The 15,231-nt window shown below is 49.0% G+C and overlaps 2 protein-coding genes across 2 annotated transcripts; one reads left to right on the top strand and one right to left on the bottom strand.

Moving 5' to 3' along the window:
* The first annotated feature begins 1,217 nt into the window (after nucleotides 1-1,217).
* Nucleotides 1,218-12,781, top strand: dis3l (DIS3 like exosome 3'-5' exoribonuclease). Its single transcript, XM_047041954.1, has 18 exons — nucleotides 1,218-1,463; nucleotides 1,776-1,929; nucleotides 2,039-2,167; nucleotides 2,355-2,490; nucleotides 3,447-3,614; nucleotides 4,265-4,340; nucleotides 4,527-4,706; nucleotides 4,824-4,993; nucleotides 5,511-5,672; nucleotides 5,821-6,068; nucleotides 6,309-6,401; nucleotides 6,551-6,839; nucleotides 7,614-7,849; nucleotides 10,190-10,344; nucleotides 10,855-11,033; nucleotides 11,366-11,511; nucleotides 11,806-11,977; nucleotides 12,212-12,781. Exons 1-18 carry the CDS (start codon nucleotides 1,334-1,336, stop codon nucleotides 12,509-12,511), a joined length of 3,123 nt encoding a protein of 1,040 aa, XP_046897910.1. The 5' UTR covers nucleotides 1,218-1,333; the 3' UTR covers nucleotides 12,512-12,781.
* Nucleotides 12,759-15,128, bottom strand: tipin (timeless interacting protein; the record flags this gene model as incomplete). Its single annotated transcript, XM_047041956.1, has 8 exons — nucleotides 12,759-13,134; nucleotides 13,383-13,637; nucleotides 13,781-13,835; nucleotides 13,925-14,047; nucleotides 14,192-14,267; nucleotides 14,477-14,570; nucleotides 14,712-14,795; nucleotides 15,122-15,128. Coding segments are annotated over 8 exons (762 nt in total), but the record flags the coding sequence as incomplete, so codon positions are not given.
* Between the last annotated feature and the right edge of the window lie 103 nt (nucleotides 15,129-15,231).

Raw genomic sequence — 15,231 nt, 5'->3', positions numbered from 1 at the left:
CCCTCAAACCAAAAACGTTTCTAAAGGTTGAAAAAATAAATTGGAAACAAAAGTTTGGTGAAAAAAAAAGAAAATGTGAAAAAGAAATTGGGAAAGAAAGTTTGGAAAGGTTTAAATAAAAAGATTCACTGTGTGTGTGGAAAAAAGTTTATAAAAAAGGTAGTCTACTTTATTGATGACACAGAGGGAGTTAACAATATCGACATGACTGAGAATAGAGACAGTCCTGATCCCCGTGGCCATATATGAGGGAGAAATTGTCTGGGTCAAAAATGATTCCTGGCAAATGATATAGTGTATTTTTGTATTAGCACGATGTGAGATCCAGTTAGCAGCTACATACTAAAATAGGTAGCCTAATGGCTACTTTTTATGTCAGAGCCCACACTTCTTTACTTTAACTTGACTTCAGTTCTTCAACTTTTACCAGAGTCTTTTTAAACATGAGTATCTGTACTTCTACTTGAGTGAAAGATGTGGGTTCTTTTGCCATCTCTGGTGACAACGTTGTTTGAATACGCTTGTTTCAAAGGGGTTTAATTATTTAAAAAATGCTATATGAGGAAACGCTTAAAAATAACAGTAGGCGGGAGTATTAATTCTGATAACAGGCCTATAGCAGGGTGTGCTGGAGTAGGGAAACATTTATAACATGTAGGACAGCGGCCCTCGAGGACCAGGATTGGAGAACCCTGCCCTATAGTTTAGGACCACACAGGATTGCCCCTTTTTCTTAGTTTTGATGCAACTAGTCTATGTGAGGTTCCCACATCACCATTCGCCTACCTCTTGCACTAAGGAAAATAAGAGAACCCTGTTTCATTCTACACTTTAACACTTTGTATTTTGATAAGTAAATAAGCAGCAACCAATGTATTTTGTATGCTCTTTTTTCAGTTCAATTAATAGGTTTGGATAGGAATTGCCCCGACTGCGGCGGCCGCAAGTAGGCTACCCCTCACAATTTCCCCAGAAATGTTACCCTCTCTAGTTTATACATTGTATGACAATGTGTACTTGAGTGTATTTTAATTACGTTTTAACATTACATTTACGTTACAAAATACAAAGACAGTGTCACTAAAATAAAAAGAAATATGAATGTCAGTGTTGTTCACCATTTTTAACTGCGAACGGATTATTGACAGTTTGTAAAACGTTAGTGTACCTTTACTTTGAAAAAAAAGTTTTCACGTCAACCGGAAGTTCAACTCAGTGTTGCGAAAAGGCAGCAACAAGATATTTGCATCTTTAGATACCCGCTTGAAAACACTGGACTGAAGTGCCAGTGCCAGTAACCTACACTCGTCAACTGTTTTTATGAAACAAGATAATGATTAAGACGGAAAAGATTTTGCATCTCAAGAGTTCCCGAGGCAGGAAAGTTCGTGTGGTTAGAGAACATTATCTGAGAGAGCATGTTCCTTGCTACAGCACTCTCTGTCAGGCAGGCTGTGCCAACGGTACCGTAGCGTTAATCCTTAAAACATTTGTCGTTACTTGACTAAACGTTGCTAGATAGCTTGCTTGTTGGTCCAACCAGGGGTAGCAAGGACTAGCAACATGTCCAGATGCATTTTGAAATATAGACTATTCGCGTGTTCATGGCTGTTCACATTCTTATTGTAACTAGCTAATGTACTAATATTACAATAAAATCATCAAATATCTTACAGTAATCTGTAAGAAAACCAACGAATAAGAGAAAATACCTGGCATTTGATTGGTTTGTGACTAAAGATTATCAATCAACATTATTGTTTTGGTGCAAGTAGATGGCAAGGTGCTTTCTGGAGAAGTCACTCACTACGTGGTCCCTGACGCGGGGGTTTTGCGTGATTATCTGGAGGTCCTGGAGTTTCGAGAGCTCCAGGGAATTGTTCTCACGCAAACCGCCTGTCACTCGGTACAACACAGCCGCGGGCGCAGGTACAGTGACATCTTTACACCTGGCTGGTTCTTTCCTAAACTGTTACAAGTGTCAGTGATGTCACTCCTAACTTTTACAAGTAAGAGTGATGGTTGATGTTTTGAACAGGCAGTACAACCGCTTGCGCGGGCTCTTGAAGGACCCCCGCTACGACTGTGTGCTGTTTGCTAACGAGTTCCAGAAGTACTCCTACTGCCCCAGGGAGAAGGGGGAGACACAGGACAGGTGGCAGACCAGGTGTGATACCTGTCTACTTTACCTGCTGCCTACTGTATCTCACTCACACTGAGACCACAACATGAAACGTAATTGAGAGGTTAGTACAGCCACAGTTGATTTTCTGCCCCCTGTAATATGGTTCTGGGTGCTGTCTGTGTTTGTGTGTGTGCTGCATGTGTGTGTTTGGGGGGGGGGGTGTCTGCAGGTGCGTGTACCATGCAGCGGTGTGGTACCATGACCACCTGGCTGGTCTGAAGCCGGTTGTAATGATCACTGAGGACCAGGCTGCACTGGCCGAGTACAGCAGCCTCCACTGTGGAGTGTATGTCCTCTCCACACAGGTAACACACACACACACATCCTCTATCCTCTCCACACAGGTAACACACACACATCCTCTATCCTCTCCACACAGGTAACACACACACATCCTCTCCACACAGGTAACACACACACACATCCTCTATCCTCTCCACACAGGTAACACACACACATCCTCTATCCTCTCCACACAGGTAACACACACACACATCCTCTATTCTCTCCACACAGGTAACACACACACATCCTCTCCACACAGGTAACACACACACACATCCTCTATTCTCTCCACACAGGTAACACACACACATCCTCTCCACACAGGTAACACACACACATCCTCTCCACACAGGTAACACACACACATCCTCTCCACACAGGTAACACACACACATCCTCTCCACACAGGTAACACACACACATCCTCTCCACACAGGTAACACACACACACATCCTCTATTCTCTCCACACAGGTAACACACACACATCCTCTATCCTCTCCACACAGGTAACACACACACACATCCTCTATCCTCTCCACACAGGTACACCCACACATTCTCTATCCTCTACATTTACATTTAGTCATTTAGCAGACGCTCTTATCCAGAGCGACTTACAGTAAGTACAGGGACCTTCCTCCCAAGCAGGGGCGGTTGTAGGCACGGGCAGACCGGGCAGCCGCCCGCATTTTTTCATGTCACGTGGGGGGCGCACGAGCATTAAAAAATCGAAATATCTGCGCGGTTTTCTCTTATCGATCATTTCAGTTAGTGGGGAAATGGCATATTGGCGCCCCTTTCAGGCAGCTGCAGGCACCCCTGCTTGCCGTGGAGGAGTTTCATTTTCCTTTGCCGTAGCCAGGTTGTATCAACTCGCCCTGGGCGCACAATGTGCCAGAACCGCCACTGCCCCCAAGGCAAGTAGGGTGAAGTGCCTTGCCCAAGGACACAACGGCATTTGACTCCTTCCTCAGGACTACCTCAGGACCTTCTGGCCGGAGTTGCTGGCTGCCCAGGAGCTGTACAGCTCAATCGCCCAGGCTCTGCAGGAGAGAGGGGGTGAGGGCTCTGAGAGGGAGTACGTCGACCACCTGCCTGCCGAGATCCTGGAGGCTGGCATCAAGTCCGGAAGATTCCTCCAGGTTGGTGTGATGGAGAGAGCGGGTGTGCGTCTAAAGAGTAGATCAAGGTTCAGACGACGACGTGATCCCAACTTGGGAGTTCTGATTTCATGGGAACAGTGGTGACTCATTACCTACTGTATTTTTTGGAAATAAAATTGCGGCTTGTACCCTGATTTTACAGTTTATTTTGTGGTGGTACGGCTTCTATTTCGAAGCGGCGTATAGCCCGGTTTTAGAACAAAAAGGTGGCTTCGTCCCAAGATCTCTACAGACCGTGCAGCTAATTTAACGCTCAACACTGGAACAGGGGTTTATTGAAAGAGGAATTATTTACTGTGTCGTCTCAGTTACACTATACACTGTAGTTAATGTCCCGATAGATAATATAACCTAGGATTGTTGGAAGGGGGAAATCGACCCAAAATCAGCCCGATTATCTTGTGGTGTGTACCCAGCATTAAATGTATTTAACCAGAGTTAGAAAGTAGATAAACAAGCAGCTCTTATATTTGACCTTCTTCCTGGAGCCCTGGTTGTCAGTATTAATACTTGCTGAGACACTTCCTTATTCAAGGCTAAGTGGCAGATAAAGGAAGTTCAAACCTGACGTGGGGTCAGGGTTGGCGTAGTCACGTGTATATGACGTCTGCTCTCCCGGTGCCTCCTAGGGAACGCTGAGCGTGAACCGGCACAGAGCTCAGCACGAGGCCTTCCTAAGGATGGACGCCTCCAACAAGAACACAGGTAACTCTTCACCTGGTGTCATGCTTCGGATGAAACCGCCTGCTAGATGAATACAATTTAATGTTGGGTTATCTTGTGGTTCATTAACCTTTCTCTTTTCTCCTTCTTTCATCCTCTCCTTCTCTAATTTATCCATCATTCCTTCTCTCCCCCTCTCCTCTCTTCTCCTCCCTCCCTCCATCCCAGAGCTGAATACGGACATGTTGGTGTGTGGAGCTAAGAACCGTAACCGAGGTGTGCATAACGACGTGGTCGTTGTGGAGCTGTTGCCGAGGAGTGAGTGGAGGGGGAGGACAACTGCCCTGACGGATCAGCAGGGGGAAGAGGGGAGCGGAGAAGAGGCCCAGAGCCAGCCCATGCCGACAGGTACGATGGCAGCCCACAAGCATCTACACACACACACCTGTGCAGACAAAAACTAACATGAACACACACAGATTCTGTTGAGTTGTTCCTCTCAATCTGTCCCCCCCTCTCCCGCAGGAAGAGTGGTGGGCGTCCTCCAGAGAAACTGGAGGGACTACGTGGTGACCTTTCCCCCCCGGGAAGATAGCCAATCACAGAGCAGGACCTCCCAGCGTATCCTGGCGATTCCTTGGGACGAACGCATCCCCAAGATCAGGATCAGCACCCAGCAGGCCGAGACACTGCAGGTCCCACAAGTTCACTACCTAGCCTGCTACCTTCAGTAACAGGATAACACTACCTAGCCTTCTCACTACCTAGCCTGCTACCTTCAGTAACAGGCTAACACTACCTAGCCTTCTCACTACCTAGCCTGCTACCTTCAGTAACAGGCTAACACTACCTAGCCTTCTCACTACCTAGCCTGCTACCTTCAGTAACAGGCTAACACTACCTAGCCTTCTCACTACCTAGCCTGCTACCTTCAGTAACAGGCTAACACTACCTAGCCTTCTCACTACCTAGCCTGCTACCTTCAGTAACAGGCTAACACTACCTAGCCTTCTCACTACCTAGCCTGCTACCTTCAGTAACAGGCTAACACTACCTAGCCTTCTCACTGCCTAGCCTGCTACCTTCAGTAACAGGCTAACACTGGCTCTGTAAAGCTCCTTCCTCCCATGCTCCATCCAACCTCCTTTTCCTCTTCTTCTCCTGCCCTGTCTAACCTCCTCCGCTCCTCTTCCTCCTGTCCTGTGGCTCCAGGACCACAGGGTGGTGGTGCGTATGGACTCGTGGGAGAGTACATCCCTGTACCCCAGCGGTCACATGGTGCGGGTCCTGGGGCGAGTGGGGGAGCTAGAGACAGAAGTTCAGACCATCCTGATAGAGAACGGCATCCACCTGGCCCCCTTCTCTGATGCCCAGGTCAGGACCAGAGGCTGGTGAACTGTCAAGCTACAGATCAGCATAACTAACCTAAACTAGACAACTGTCAGGTTTGCATAGTGAGGAACACTGTATGTGTGTGTGAATGTGTGTATGTGTGTGTGTAACCTTGCGTGTGTGTGTCCAGCTGCGGGAGATGCCGGTCAGTTCTCCGGAGCGTCCCTGGCAGGTGGACCCAGAGCAGGAAGCTTCCAGGCGGGACCTGCGGGAGTCTCATCTGGTGTTCAGCATCGACCCGCTGGGCTGCGAGGATGTTGACGACACTCTGTCGGTGCGCAGCCTGGGGGGAGAGAGGCTGGAGCTGGGGGTCCACATCGCTGATGTCACACACTTCGTACCCGAGGGGTACCTCACCGACCTGGAGGCATGCGCCAGGTAGGAGGCTGCGCCAGGTAGGAGGCTGCCCCAAGTAGGAGGCTGCCCCAGGCAGGAGGCTGCCCCAGGTAGGAGGCTGCCCCAGGTAGGAGGCTGCCCCAAGTAGGAGGCTGCCCCAGGTAGGAGGCTGCCCCAAGTAGGAGGCTGCCCCAGGTAGGAGGCTGCCCCAGGCAGGAGGAGGAGGAGGGTGGTCATTCCCATCTCCTCTTTCCTCCCGTTGACCCCTCTCTCTCTCCCCAGAGCCACCACCTACTACCTGGCAGACCGCAGGTATGACATGCTTCCTGCGGTGCTGAGTGCAGACCTGTGCTCCCTGCTGGGAGGGGTTGACAGGTGAGCCAGCTCTTCTACAAACCCTGCTGTCGGGTATCCATGACAACACCCTGATGTTGGGTATCCAATTAACGTCACTTCCATAATGCACATGCACAATGCATGTGGTGGTACATGTGGTATACATAGTGGTGTCACCCTGTGTGCAGGTATGCGGTCAGCGTGCTGTGGGAGCTGGACTCTCACACCCTGGAGGTGCAGAGCGTGTGGTACGGCCGGAGCATCATCCGCTCCTGCTACCAGCTCCACTATGAGCTGGCCCAAAGCCTGCTGGAGGGGGAGGGGGGCCAGGTACTAGAGCTGGCCCAGATCGAGCCCTCAGAGAGGGACACCAGACTAGCCCGGCTCACCCAGGACCTGGAGACCCTGACACGCATAGCCAGGCACCTGCGGGCTCGCAGGGACAGAGGGGGGGCGCTTGAGCTGGAGGGGGTGGAGGTGGGTACGAGGTTTCATTCTGTTTTGTTTGTGGAATGCGTTTCTGGCTACAGTGACGACCAAAAGTCTTAGGCGGTGACAGCACCTATCCCTAACCCATTCAAAACCAAAATGAGTTATGAGCAGGCCCAAACATAATACGTTTTTTTTCACATTTTCTGCGGTTATTCAGACCGGAAATCTGCAGAATTCCGCTAGCCTTCCTGTTCTTATGTCGGAGCGACCGAAGATGTTCCACAACATTTTGACGGCAAATATGGTTGAATGTTGACAGACTTTGCAAAAAAGTATTGATCCATCCCCATAATGATCGACTGAAAACTCCCTGGCCCTGTCTCTTGCTGTAATTTGGGTCGATAAATGTTTCCTTTTCAATTTGTAGAATTTTTTTATAATACGTTTGAAGGTATTTATAATAGAGACGTAATATGAGTTGAAAAGTGTATTTACATTTTGCCTCAGACCAATGCATTCTACTTGAAAATCTGCGAGTTTTCGTCTGAATTCTGCGCCGGCATTCTGTTTGGGCCTGGTTATGAGTTATGGTTTGTGCAAGAAAAGAAAGACAATTCTAATGATCACCATCCAGGGTACCACCCTAACCTGATCACCAGGGTACCACCCTAACCTGATCACCAGGGTACCACCCTAACCTGATCACCAGGGTACCACCCTAACCTGATCACCAGGGTACCACCCTAACCTGATCACCAGGGTACCACCCTAACCTGCGTGCTGCATCAGATAACATCACCTGGTTTCCTGGTGCTGCAGGTGAAGGCACAGCTGGACGAGGAGGGGAACATCTCCTCCCTGGTGCCCCGCCAGCCCCTCGAGGTGCATGAGACCGTGGCTGAGTGCATGATCTTCGCCAACCACTGGGTGGCGCGTAAGATCCAGGAGAGCTTCCCCCAGCAGGCCCTGCTGCGGCACCACCCGCCCCCACGCCAGCAGGCCTTCAGCCAGCTGATCGACAGCGCCAAGGCCAGGGGCTTCAGCATCGACACCAGGTAACCCCTCCCTCCAGGGAACATCCACAGCCAGTTCGCAGTGCAGCAGGCCTTGGCACTTAGGAGCACCGTAGTGTAACAGTGGCTGTCCTGCAGCAGTAACATGGTGTAACAGTAGCTGTCCTGCAGCAGTACCATGGTGTAACAGTGGCTGTCCTGCAGCAGTAACATGGTGTAACAGTAGCTGTCCTGCAGCAGTACCATGGTGTAACAGTGGCTGTCCTGCAGCAGTAACATGGTGTAACAGTAGCTGTCCTGCAGCAGTACCATGGTGTAACAGTAGCTGTCCTGCAGCAGTACCATGGTGTAACAGTAGCTGTCCTGCAGCAGTACCATGGTGTAACAGTAGCTGTCCTGCAGCAGTACCATGGTGTAACAGTAGCTGTCCTGCAGCAGTACCATGGTGTAACAGTAGCTGTCCTGCAGCAGTACCATGGTGTAACAGTAGCTGTCCTGCAGCAGTACCATGGTGTAACAGTAGCTGTCCTGCAGCAGTAACATGGTGTAACAGTAGCTGTCCTGCAGCAGTAACATGGTGTAACAGTAGCTGTCCTGCAGCAGTACCATGGTGTAACAGTGGCTGTCCTGCAGCAGTAACATGGTGTAACAGTAGCTGTCCTGCAGCAGTACCATGGTGTAACAGTAGCTGTCCTGCAGCAGTACCATGGTGTAACAGTAGCTGTCCTGCAGCAGTACCATGGTGTAACAGTAGCTGTCCTGCAGCAGTACCATGGTGTAACAGTAGCTGTCCTGCAGCAGTACCATGGTGTAACAGTAGCTGTCCTGCAGCAGTACCATGGTGTAACAGTAGCTGTCCTGCAGCAGTACCATGGTGTAACAGTAGCTGTCCTGCAGCAGTAACATGGTGTAACAGTAGCTGTCCTGCAGCAGTACCATGGTGTAACAGTAGCTGTCCTGCAGCAGTAACATGGTGTAACAGTAGCTGTCCTGCAGCAGTACCATGGTGTAACAGTAGCTGTCCTGCAGCAGTAACATGGTGTAACAGTAGCTGTCCTGCAGCAGTACCATGGTGTAACAGTAGCTGTCCTGCAGCAGTACCATGGTGTAACAGTAGCTGTCCTGCAGCAGTACCATGGTGTAACAGTAGCTGTCCTGCAGCAGTACCATGGTGTAACAGTAGCTGTCCTGCAGCAGTACCATGGTGTAACAGTAGCTGTCCTGCAGCAGTACCATGGTGTAACAGTAGCTGTCCTGCAGCAGTACCATGGTGTAACAGTAGCTGTCCTGCAGCAGTACCATGGTGTAACAGTAGCTGTCCTGCAGCAGTACCATGGTGTAACAGTAGCTGTCCTGCAGCAGTACCATGGTGTAACAGTAGCTGTCCTGCAGCAGTACCATGGTGTAACAGTAGCTGTCCTGCAGCAGTACCATGGTGTAACAGTAGCTGTCCTGCAGCAGTACCATGGTGTAACAGTAGCTGTCCTGCAGCAGTAACATGGTGTAACAGTAGCTGTCCTGCAGCAGTACCATGGTGTAACAGTAGCTGTCCTGCAGCAGTAACATGGTGTAACAGTAGCTGTCCTGCAGCAGTACCATGGTGTAACAGTAGCTGTCCTGCAGCAGTAACATGGTGTAACAGTAGCTGTCCTGCAGCAGTAACATGGTGTAACAGTAGCTGTCCTGCAGCAGTAACATGGTGTAACAGTAGCTGTCCTGCAGCAGTACCATGGTGTAACAGTAGCTGTCCTGCAGCAGTACCATGGTGTAACAGTAGCTGTCCTGCAGCAGTACCATGGTGTAACAGTAGCTGTCCTGCAGCAGTACCATGGTGTAACAGTAGCTGTCCTGCAGCAGTACCATGGTGTAACAGTAGCTGTCCTGCAGCAGTACCATGGTGTAACAGTAGCTGTCCTGCAGCAGTACCATGGTGTAACAGTAGCTGTCCTGCAGCAGTACCATGGTGTAACAGTAGCTGTCCTGCAGCAGTACCATGGTGTAACAGTAGCTGTCCTGCAGCAGTACCATGGTGTAACAGTAGCTGTCCTGCAGCAGTACCATGGTGTAACAGTAGCTGTCCTGCAGCAGTACCATGGTGTAACAGTAGCTGTCCTGCAGCAGTAACATGGTGTAACAGTAGCTGTCCTGCAGCAGTACCATGGTGTAACAGTAGCTGTCCTGCAGCAGTAACATGGTGTAACAGTAGCTGTCCTGCAGCAGTAACATGGTGTAACAGTAGCTGTCCTGCAGCAGTAACATGGTGTAACAGTAGCTGTCCTGCAGCAGTACCATGGTGTAACAGTAGCTGTCCTGCAGCAGTACCATGGTGTAACAGTAGCTGTCCTGCAGCAGTACCATGGTGTAACAGTAGCTGTCCCTCAGGTCCAACCAGAGCCTGGCTGAGTCCCTAACCCTGGCCCAGGACCCCCAGGACCCTCAGTTCAACCGCCTGCTGAGGATGATGGCCACGCAAGCCATGTCCAACGCTCTGTACTTCTGCACCGGAACCTGCCCTCAGGACCAGTACTATCACTACGGTAACACTAGTGCTATCACTACGGGAACACTAATGCTATCACTATGGTAACACTAGTGCTATCACTACGGGAACACCAGTACTATCACTACGGTAACACTAGTGCTATCACTACGGGAACACTAGTGCTATTACTATGGTAACACTAGTGCTATCACTACGGGAACACCTCTACTATTAATACGGTAACACCAGTGCTATCACTACGGGAACACCAGTACTATGACTACAGGAACACCAGTACTATCACTACGGTAACACTAGTGCTATCACTACGGGAACACCAGTACTATCACTACAGTAACACCAGTACTATCACTACAGGAACGCAAGTACTATCACTACGGTAACAGTAGTGCTATCATTACGGGAACACCAGTACTATTACTACAGTAACACCAGTACTATCACTACAGGAACACTAGTGCTATCACTACGGGAACACCAGTACTATCACTACGGTAACACCAGTACTATCACTACAGTAACACCAGTACCATGTCTCCTTCAGGTCTTGCTTTGGACCGGTACACCCACTTCACCTCCCCTATCCGTCGTTATGCCGACATAATTGTCCACCGATTGCTTATCGCTGCAATCAGTCAGGACAAGGGGGTGGGGCCTGTCAAACCCCGGGCCAATAACAAGGAGCTGGAGGAAGTGGCTCATCAAATCAACAACAAGAACAGAGTGAGGAGGAGTCATACTGACGCATACTAATGTTGTATGACCTTGTTTAGGCTGCCCTCTATGGGATATTAATTGTAGCTGAGATGTTATTGTTGCACTTAGGGTTAGGTTGCTGTAACCCTTGTTCCTTGACCTTCTGCTATACTTTCTATTAATCTGTATATTAATTTGGATTCCAGTATGTGCTTAATGAAGAATGTGAAAGTCTTGTCTAATTGGCCAGGAAGCTGCCCAGGCCGACTGTTTCCAGGCTTCTGAAATAATTCAAAACTATTCTACATATCTTTATATCCCTTTATACCCCACCCACTGATGTGTCCCTGTGTCTCAAGGCAGCACAGCGGGCCCAGAAGCAGTCCACAGAGCTGTTCCAGAGTCTGTACTTCAGAGACAAGGACCCTCAGACAGACCCAGACTGCCTCTCCGATGCCATCGTCTACGCCATCAGAGCCAACGGCATGCTGGTCTTCGTGCCCCAGTAAGCACCACACATCTGCTGCTACATTCAACAGACACATGGGTGGGGATAATAAGACTTTATTTATAAAGCAAATTTCATACAAGAATTGCAGCTCAAGGTGCTTTACATAAAATCAATAAAAACAATAATATGAGTAGTAGTTTGTTACCTCTACATAGTGTCATGTAGAAAATTTGACTCAGGATCAGAAGGTCACAAATCCTCTCCTGAACGTTGCTTTAAATTTGAGCATTTTAACACATTATTATTGTTATTATTACAGTTACAATGCTAACAGCCTGTTGTTCCCAGATATGGCCTGAAGGGGGCGGTGTACGTGAGGAGCCGCGAGGGCCTGGTGTTGAGGCTGAGGAGAGATGGAGGCTGTGAGTGGGACAGCGGCTCGGTCCACCGCTACCCTGACCACATCTCCACCTCCACCTCCTCTGGTACCTCCACTTTCCAGCTGTTTAACCACATCACCGTGAGTCACCTTTTATCTTCGAACCCTAACCTCACTAGTCACGCAAGAATAACATGGTTATTTAGCAGATGCTTTTATCCAAAGTGATGGGGAGGGGTTTGAATCTTTGACCTCTTGATCTGCAGTTAAGTAATGAGTTACACCCATCCCCAGCTGTCCTTACTCATCCATATAGGGGTACCTAACCCTAACCCAGTCCAGTGACTGATGAGCATGATCGTTTGTGTTTCCCAGGTCCGCATCTCTGTCCAGGCTTCACGCTGCCACTCAGACAGCCTCCACCTGGAAGTGGTTAGCAATAAGCCCCACCAGCCCTCCCAGCCCCAGCCCTTCCAGCCCCAGCCAAAGGGGCGCTCCCAGCTGGTCCAGGAGGTGCTCCTCCAGGCAGAGGCGTCCCAGCGGGCCCAGGACGAGCAGGCCAAGGGCCCTCGGCTCTCCAGGGATGAGAGGCAGTTCTGCCAGACGGCCCGTCCCAGCCTCTACTCTGTCCTGGAGGAGGTCCGGGAGCTGGCTCTGCAGGCACTCGCCCTGTAGCCTGGGGGGCCCTGTAGCCTGGGGGGCCCTGTAGCCTGGGGGGCCCAGGTTGAACATTCAAACTTTCTGCAAGGTGGGGGAGACTTTATCTTGCACAGAGTTTTAATATAATAATTTTTGTAAAATGTGTGGACAATTTTCTAGGATAGGGTTTTGAAATGTACAGTTTGATAGTTGAGTCAGACCAGTTTTAGCTTTCTACCACTCAGTCAAGTTAACCATGCACCCAAGTACACTGCTGGCAAAGTAAATACATATGACTTTATTAAAGGCATTTAAGTCTGATTTCATTTGCATTAACAAGTTAAAACATTTTAACCCCCCCCCCCAAAAAAACTGTGGTATGATAAAAAAGCACTTGACACAAATCTTGAGAGGTAAGATGTGTTCAGAATAAAGAAAATAACATGGTGAAACCTACTAAATAAAATGGTTCTTGAGCAGCCCTAACTGGACTGTCAGATCTTGTCCTAAGAACAGTCCTGAACACACCAACCCTAACCCCAGCAGCACCGAGTGTAGCGCCCCCAGCCCCAAGGTCCAGCTGATGACTCATCACTCTTGATCCTCTCCGCCGTGCTGCTGCTGCTGACTGGAGACAACCTGGGATCCTGTGGGGGAGTCTGGGGGTGAGAGGTCAGGGGCCGAGAGGTCAGGTTCTCACAGTAGTTTATAGAGATACCTACGTAGTACTCCTACAGATACCTACGGTCATGGCCAGGGGAACTAGTGTTAGGTTTGCTGAGGGTGCTGCTGCACCCCCTGCTGACAGCATGAGCCTACATATTACTCCTATTGGGATTTCTCCATATTACTCCTATAGAGATTACTCCTATAGATGTCTCCAAATTACTCCTATAGAGATACCTACTTGTTTTCTGCTGCATGAGGGCCAGTCTTTTTTCCAGAGCCAGCTGCTTGTTGTGCCTGATGCGTTGTTGCTGTTCCTCTGTTAGGGCGGGAGTGGAGGAGAGCGCGGGGATAGGAGTAGAGGAGAGGGCGGGGGTAGAGGAGAGGGCGGGGGTAGAAGGGACCTGTTCCAGGGCATCTTCAGGAAAACGTTCAAAAGGATCCATGTTGTTGTGGATACGATCCTCTTGATCCAGCCCTGCCTTTTCCTGATCACCTGGACGAGGACGACATGAGCTGTTACACAACTATCCGGATTATTGTTACTAGTACATACTGCTCATGCTCAGAACTGTAAACATGTGCAGTATTAACTAGAATCCATTTATTCTATTTGGAATGGCGTTTGTATGTCTTTACCAATGAAATCTTCATGAGTGATTGGCATGTCCAATCGTATTCGCTTGAGACAGGTCTGGGGAATTAGAAGGTCACAAATAGTTACATTGTGTACCCCTCTAACAGACCATATTAAGTCTTCCTGTAATAAATACTCCAGCTCACCTGCACGTCCTTCTTGCTCCCTAGTGTCTCCAGCTTGTCTATGAAGTCTGGGAAGGGCAGCTTGGGGTACAGCCTGTGGGCCCAGTTCTCCATGCGCTGCATGAGCGTGTGCAGGTCCTCTGCCTGCAACACTAGCACCATCAACACCTCAACATCCCACATGCCTTCATGTAGCTCACACTTTCATTTAACATAAACAGTGCAAATACAGAAAGTACTGAAGGTATGTCTGGGTCCTGCAGCAGTGGTAACCAGGTATGTTCTCACCTCATGTCCTTTGCCTCTGAAGTGAATGTTGTTGAACAAGTTGCGTAGAGCCGGAAGGCCTCTTTCAGATGTCAGTCTGGAAGCAAATAATGTTATTTTCAGCATTTTTTTACATCTGTAAATATATTTCATTTGAGTTAAAGAAGCAGAAAGAGCTGTAGCCTGTATGTAAAAGGTATTCTAAAAAGAAGTTTTAAATTTCTCCTCCACAAGCGTCCTAAAGAGTAAAAGCAACTCTTAGTCAAAGGTGGTTAACTTAGAGATCGTGTTGTGGTGTATTTCTACCTCTGAGAATCTAGTTTGGGCTGGGGCCTCTTAACGCCTCTCCGTCTGGCAGCAGGAACCTCCGCCAGCTTGGACGTGTCCACGTCCTGCTCTCCTGAACATAATAAGCCAAAACCAACGACGGACACGCCTTGATTACCAGACAGTCTCCAACAACATCCATCCATCGTGTTTTCCTGACCAATCCTGGGCACTGAAGCTGGCATGGCAGATCTGCACAGGTAGACTGACTCACCGTTAGCAAAAGGGTCTTCTGCGTTTCCAGGAGAGAAGGGTGGAGGGAGCGGAGGAAAGGACTCATCCTCTATTTGCTCAAAGTCTGGAATGTCAAACAGGTCATTGTCCACTGGATCATTCATGCTGCATTAATCTCCTGCAGGGAAGATTGATATTATAATTTCAATTTGCAACATCAACGTTACGCAGCGAGGAACCAGATAGCCAGGAACCCGTCAGTAGATCACGGAGCGCCTCACTAAATGTTTATACTGTCTGAGCTTCCGAGTACATTTGGGCTTTTGTCCGCTCCAAAATGTTGCTGTACGGTAATGTACAGCCATGATTTGTGCAACAATGTAGTTGCCGTCTATATACATTTTGGTCATAACATTACTAACCAGTATAATTAGGTATCTGGTAACTTACCACTATTATTATTTCAACTGGTTACCTGCTGCTCTCACAACAGTCTGCTCGAAAAATAAGAACTTCCGCTGACAATATATTTTGCCAGTACCGCGAAATTCGATAGTTCT

The sequence above is a fragment of the Hypomesus transpacificus genome, chromosome 19 (assembly GCF_021917145.1).
Source record: "Hypomesus transpacificus isolate Combined female chromosome 19, fHypTra1, whole genome shotgun sequence".
NCBI lineage: Eukaryota > Metazoa > Chordata > Actinopteri > Osmeriformes > Osmeridae > Hypomesus > Hypomesus transpacificus.
Note: the sequence above shows the minus strand (reverse complement) of the source record. Positions and strands in the feature narration are given on the sequence as shown.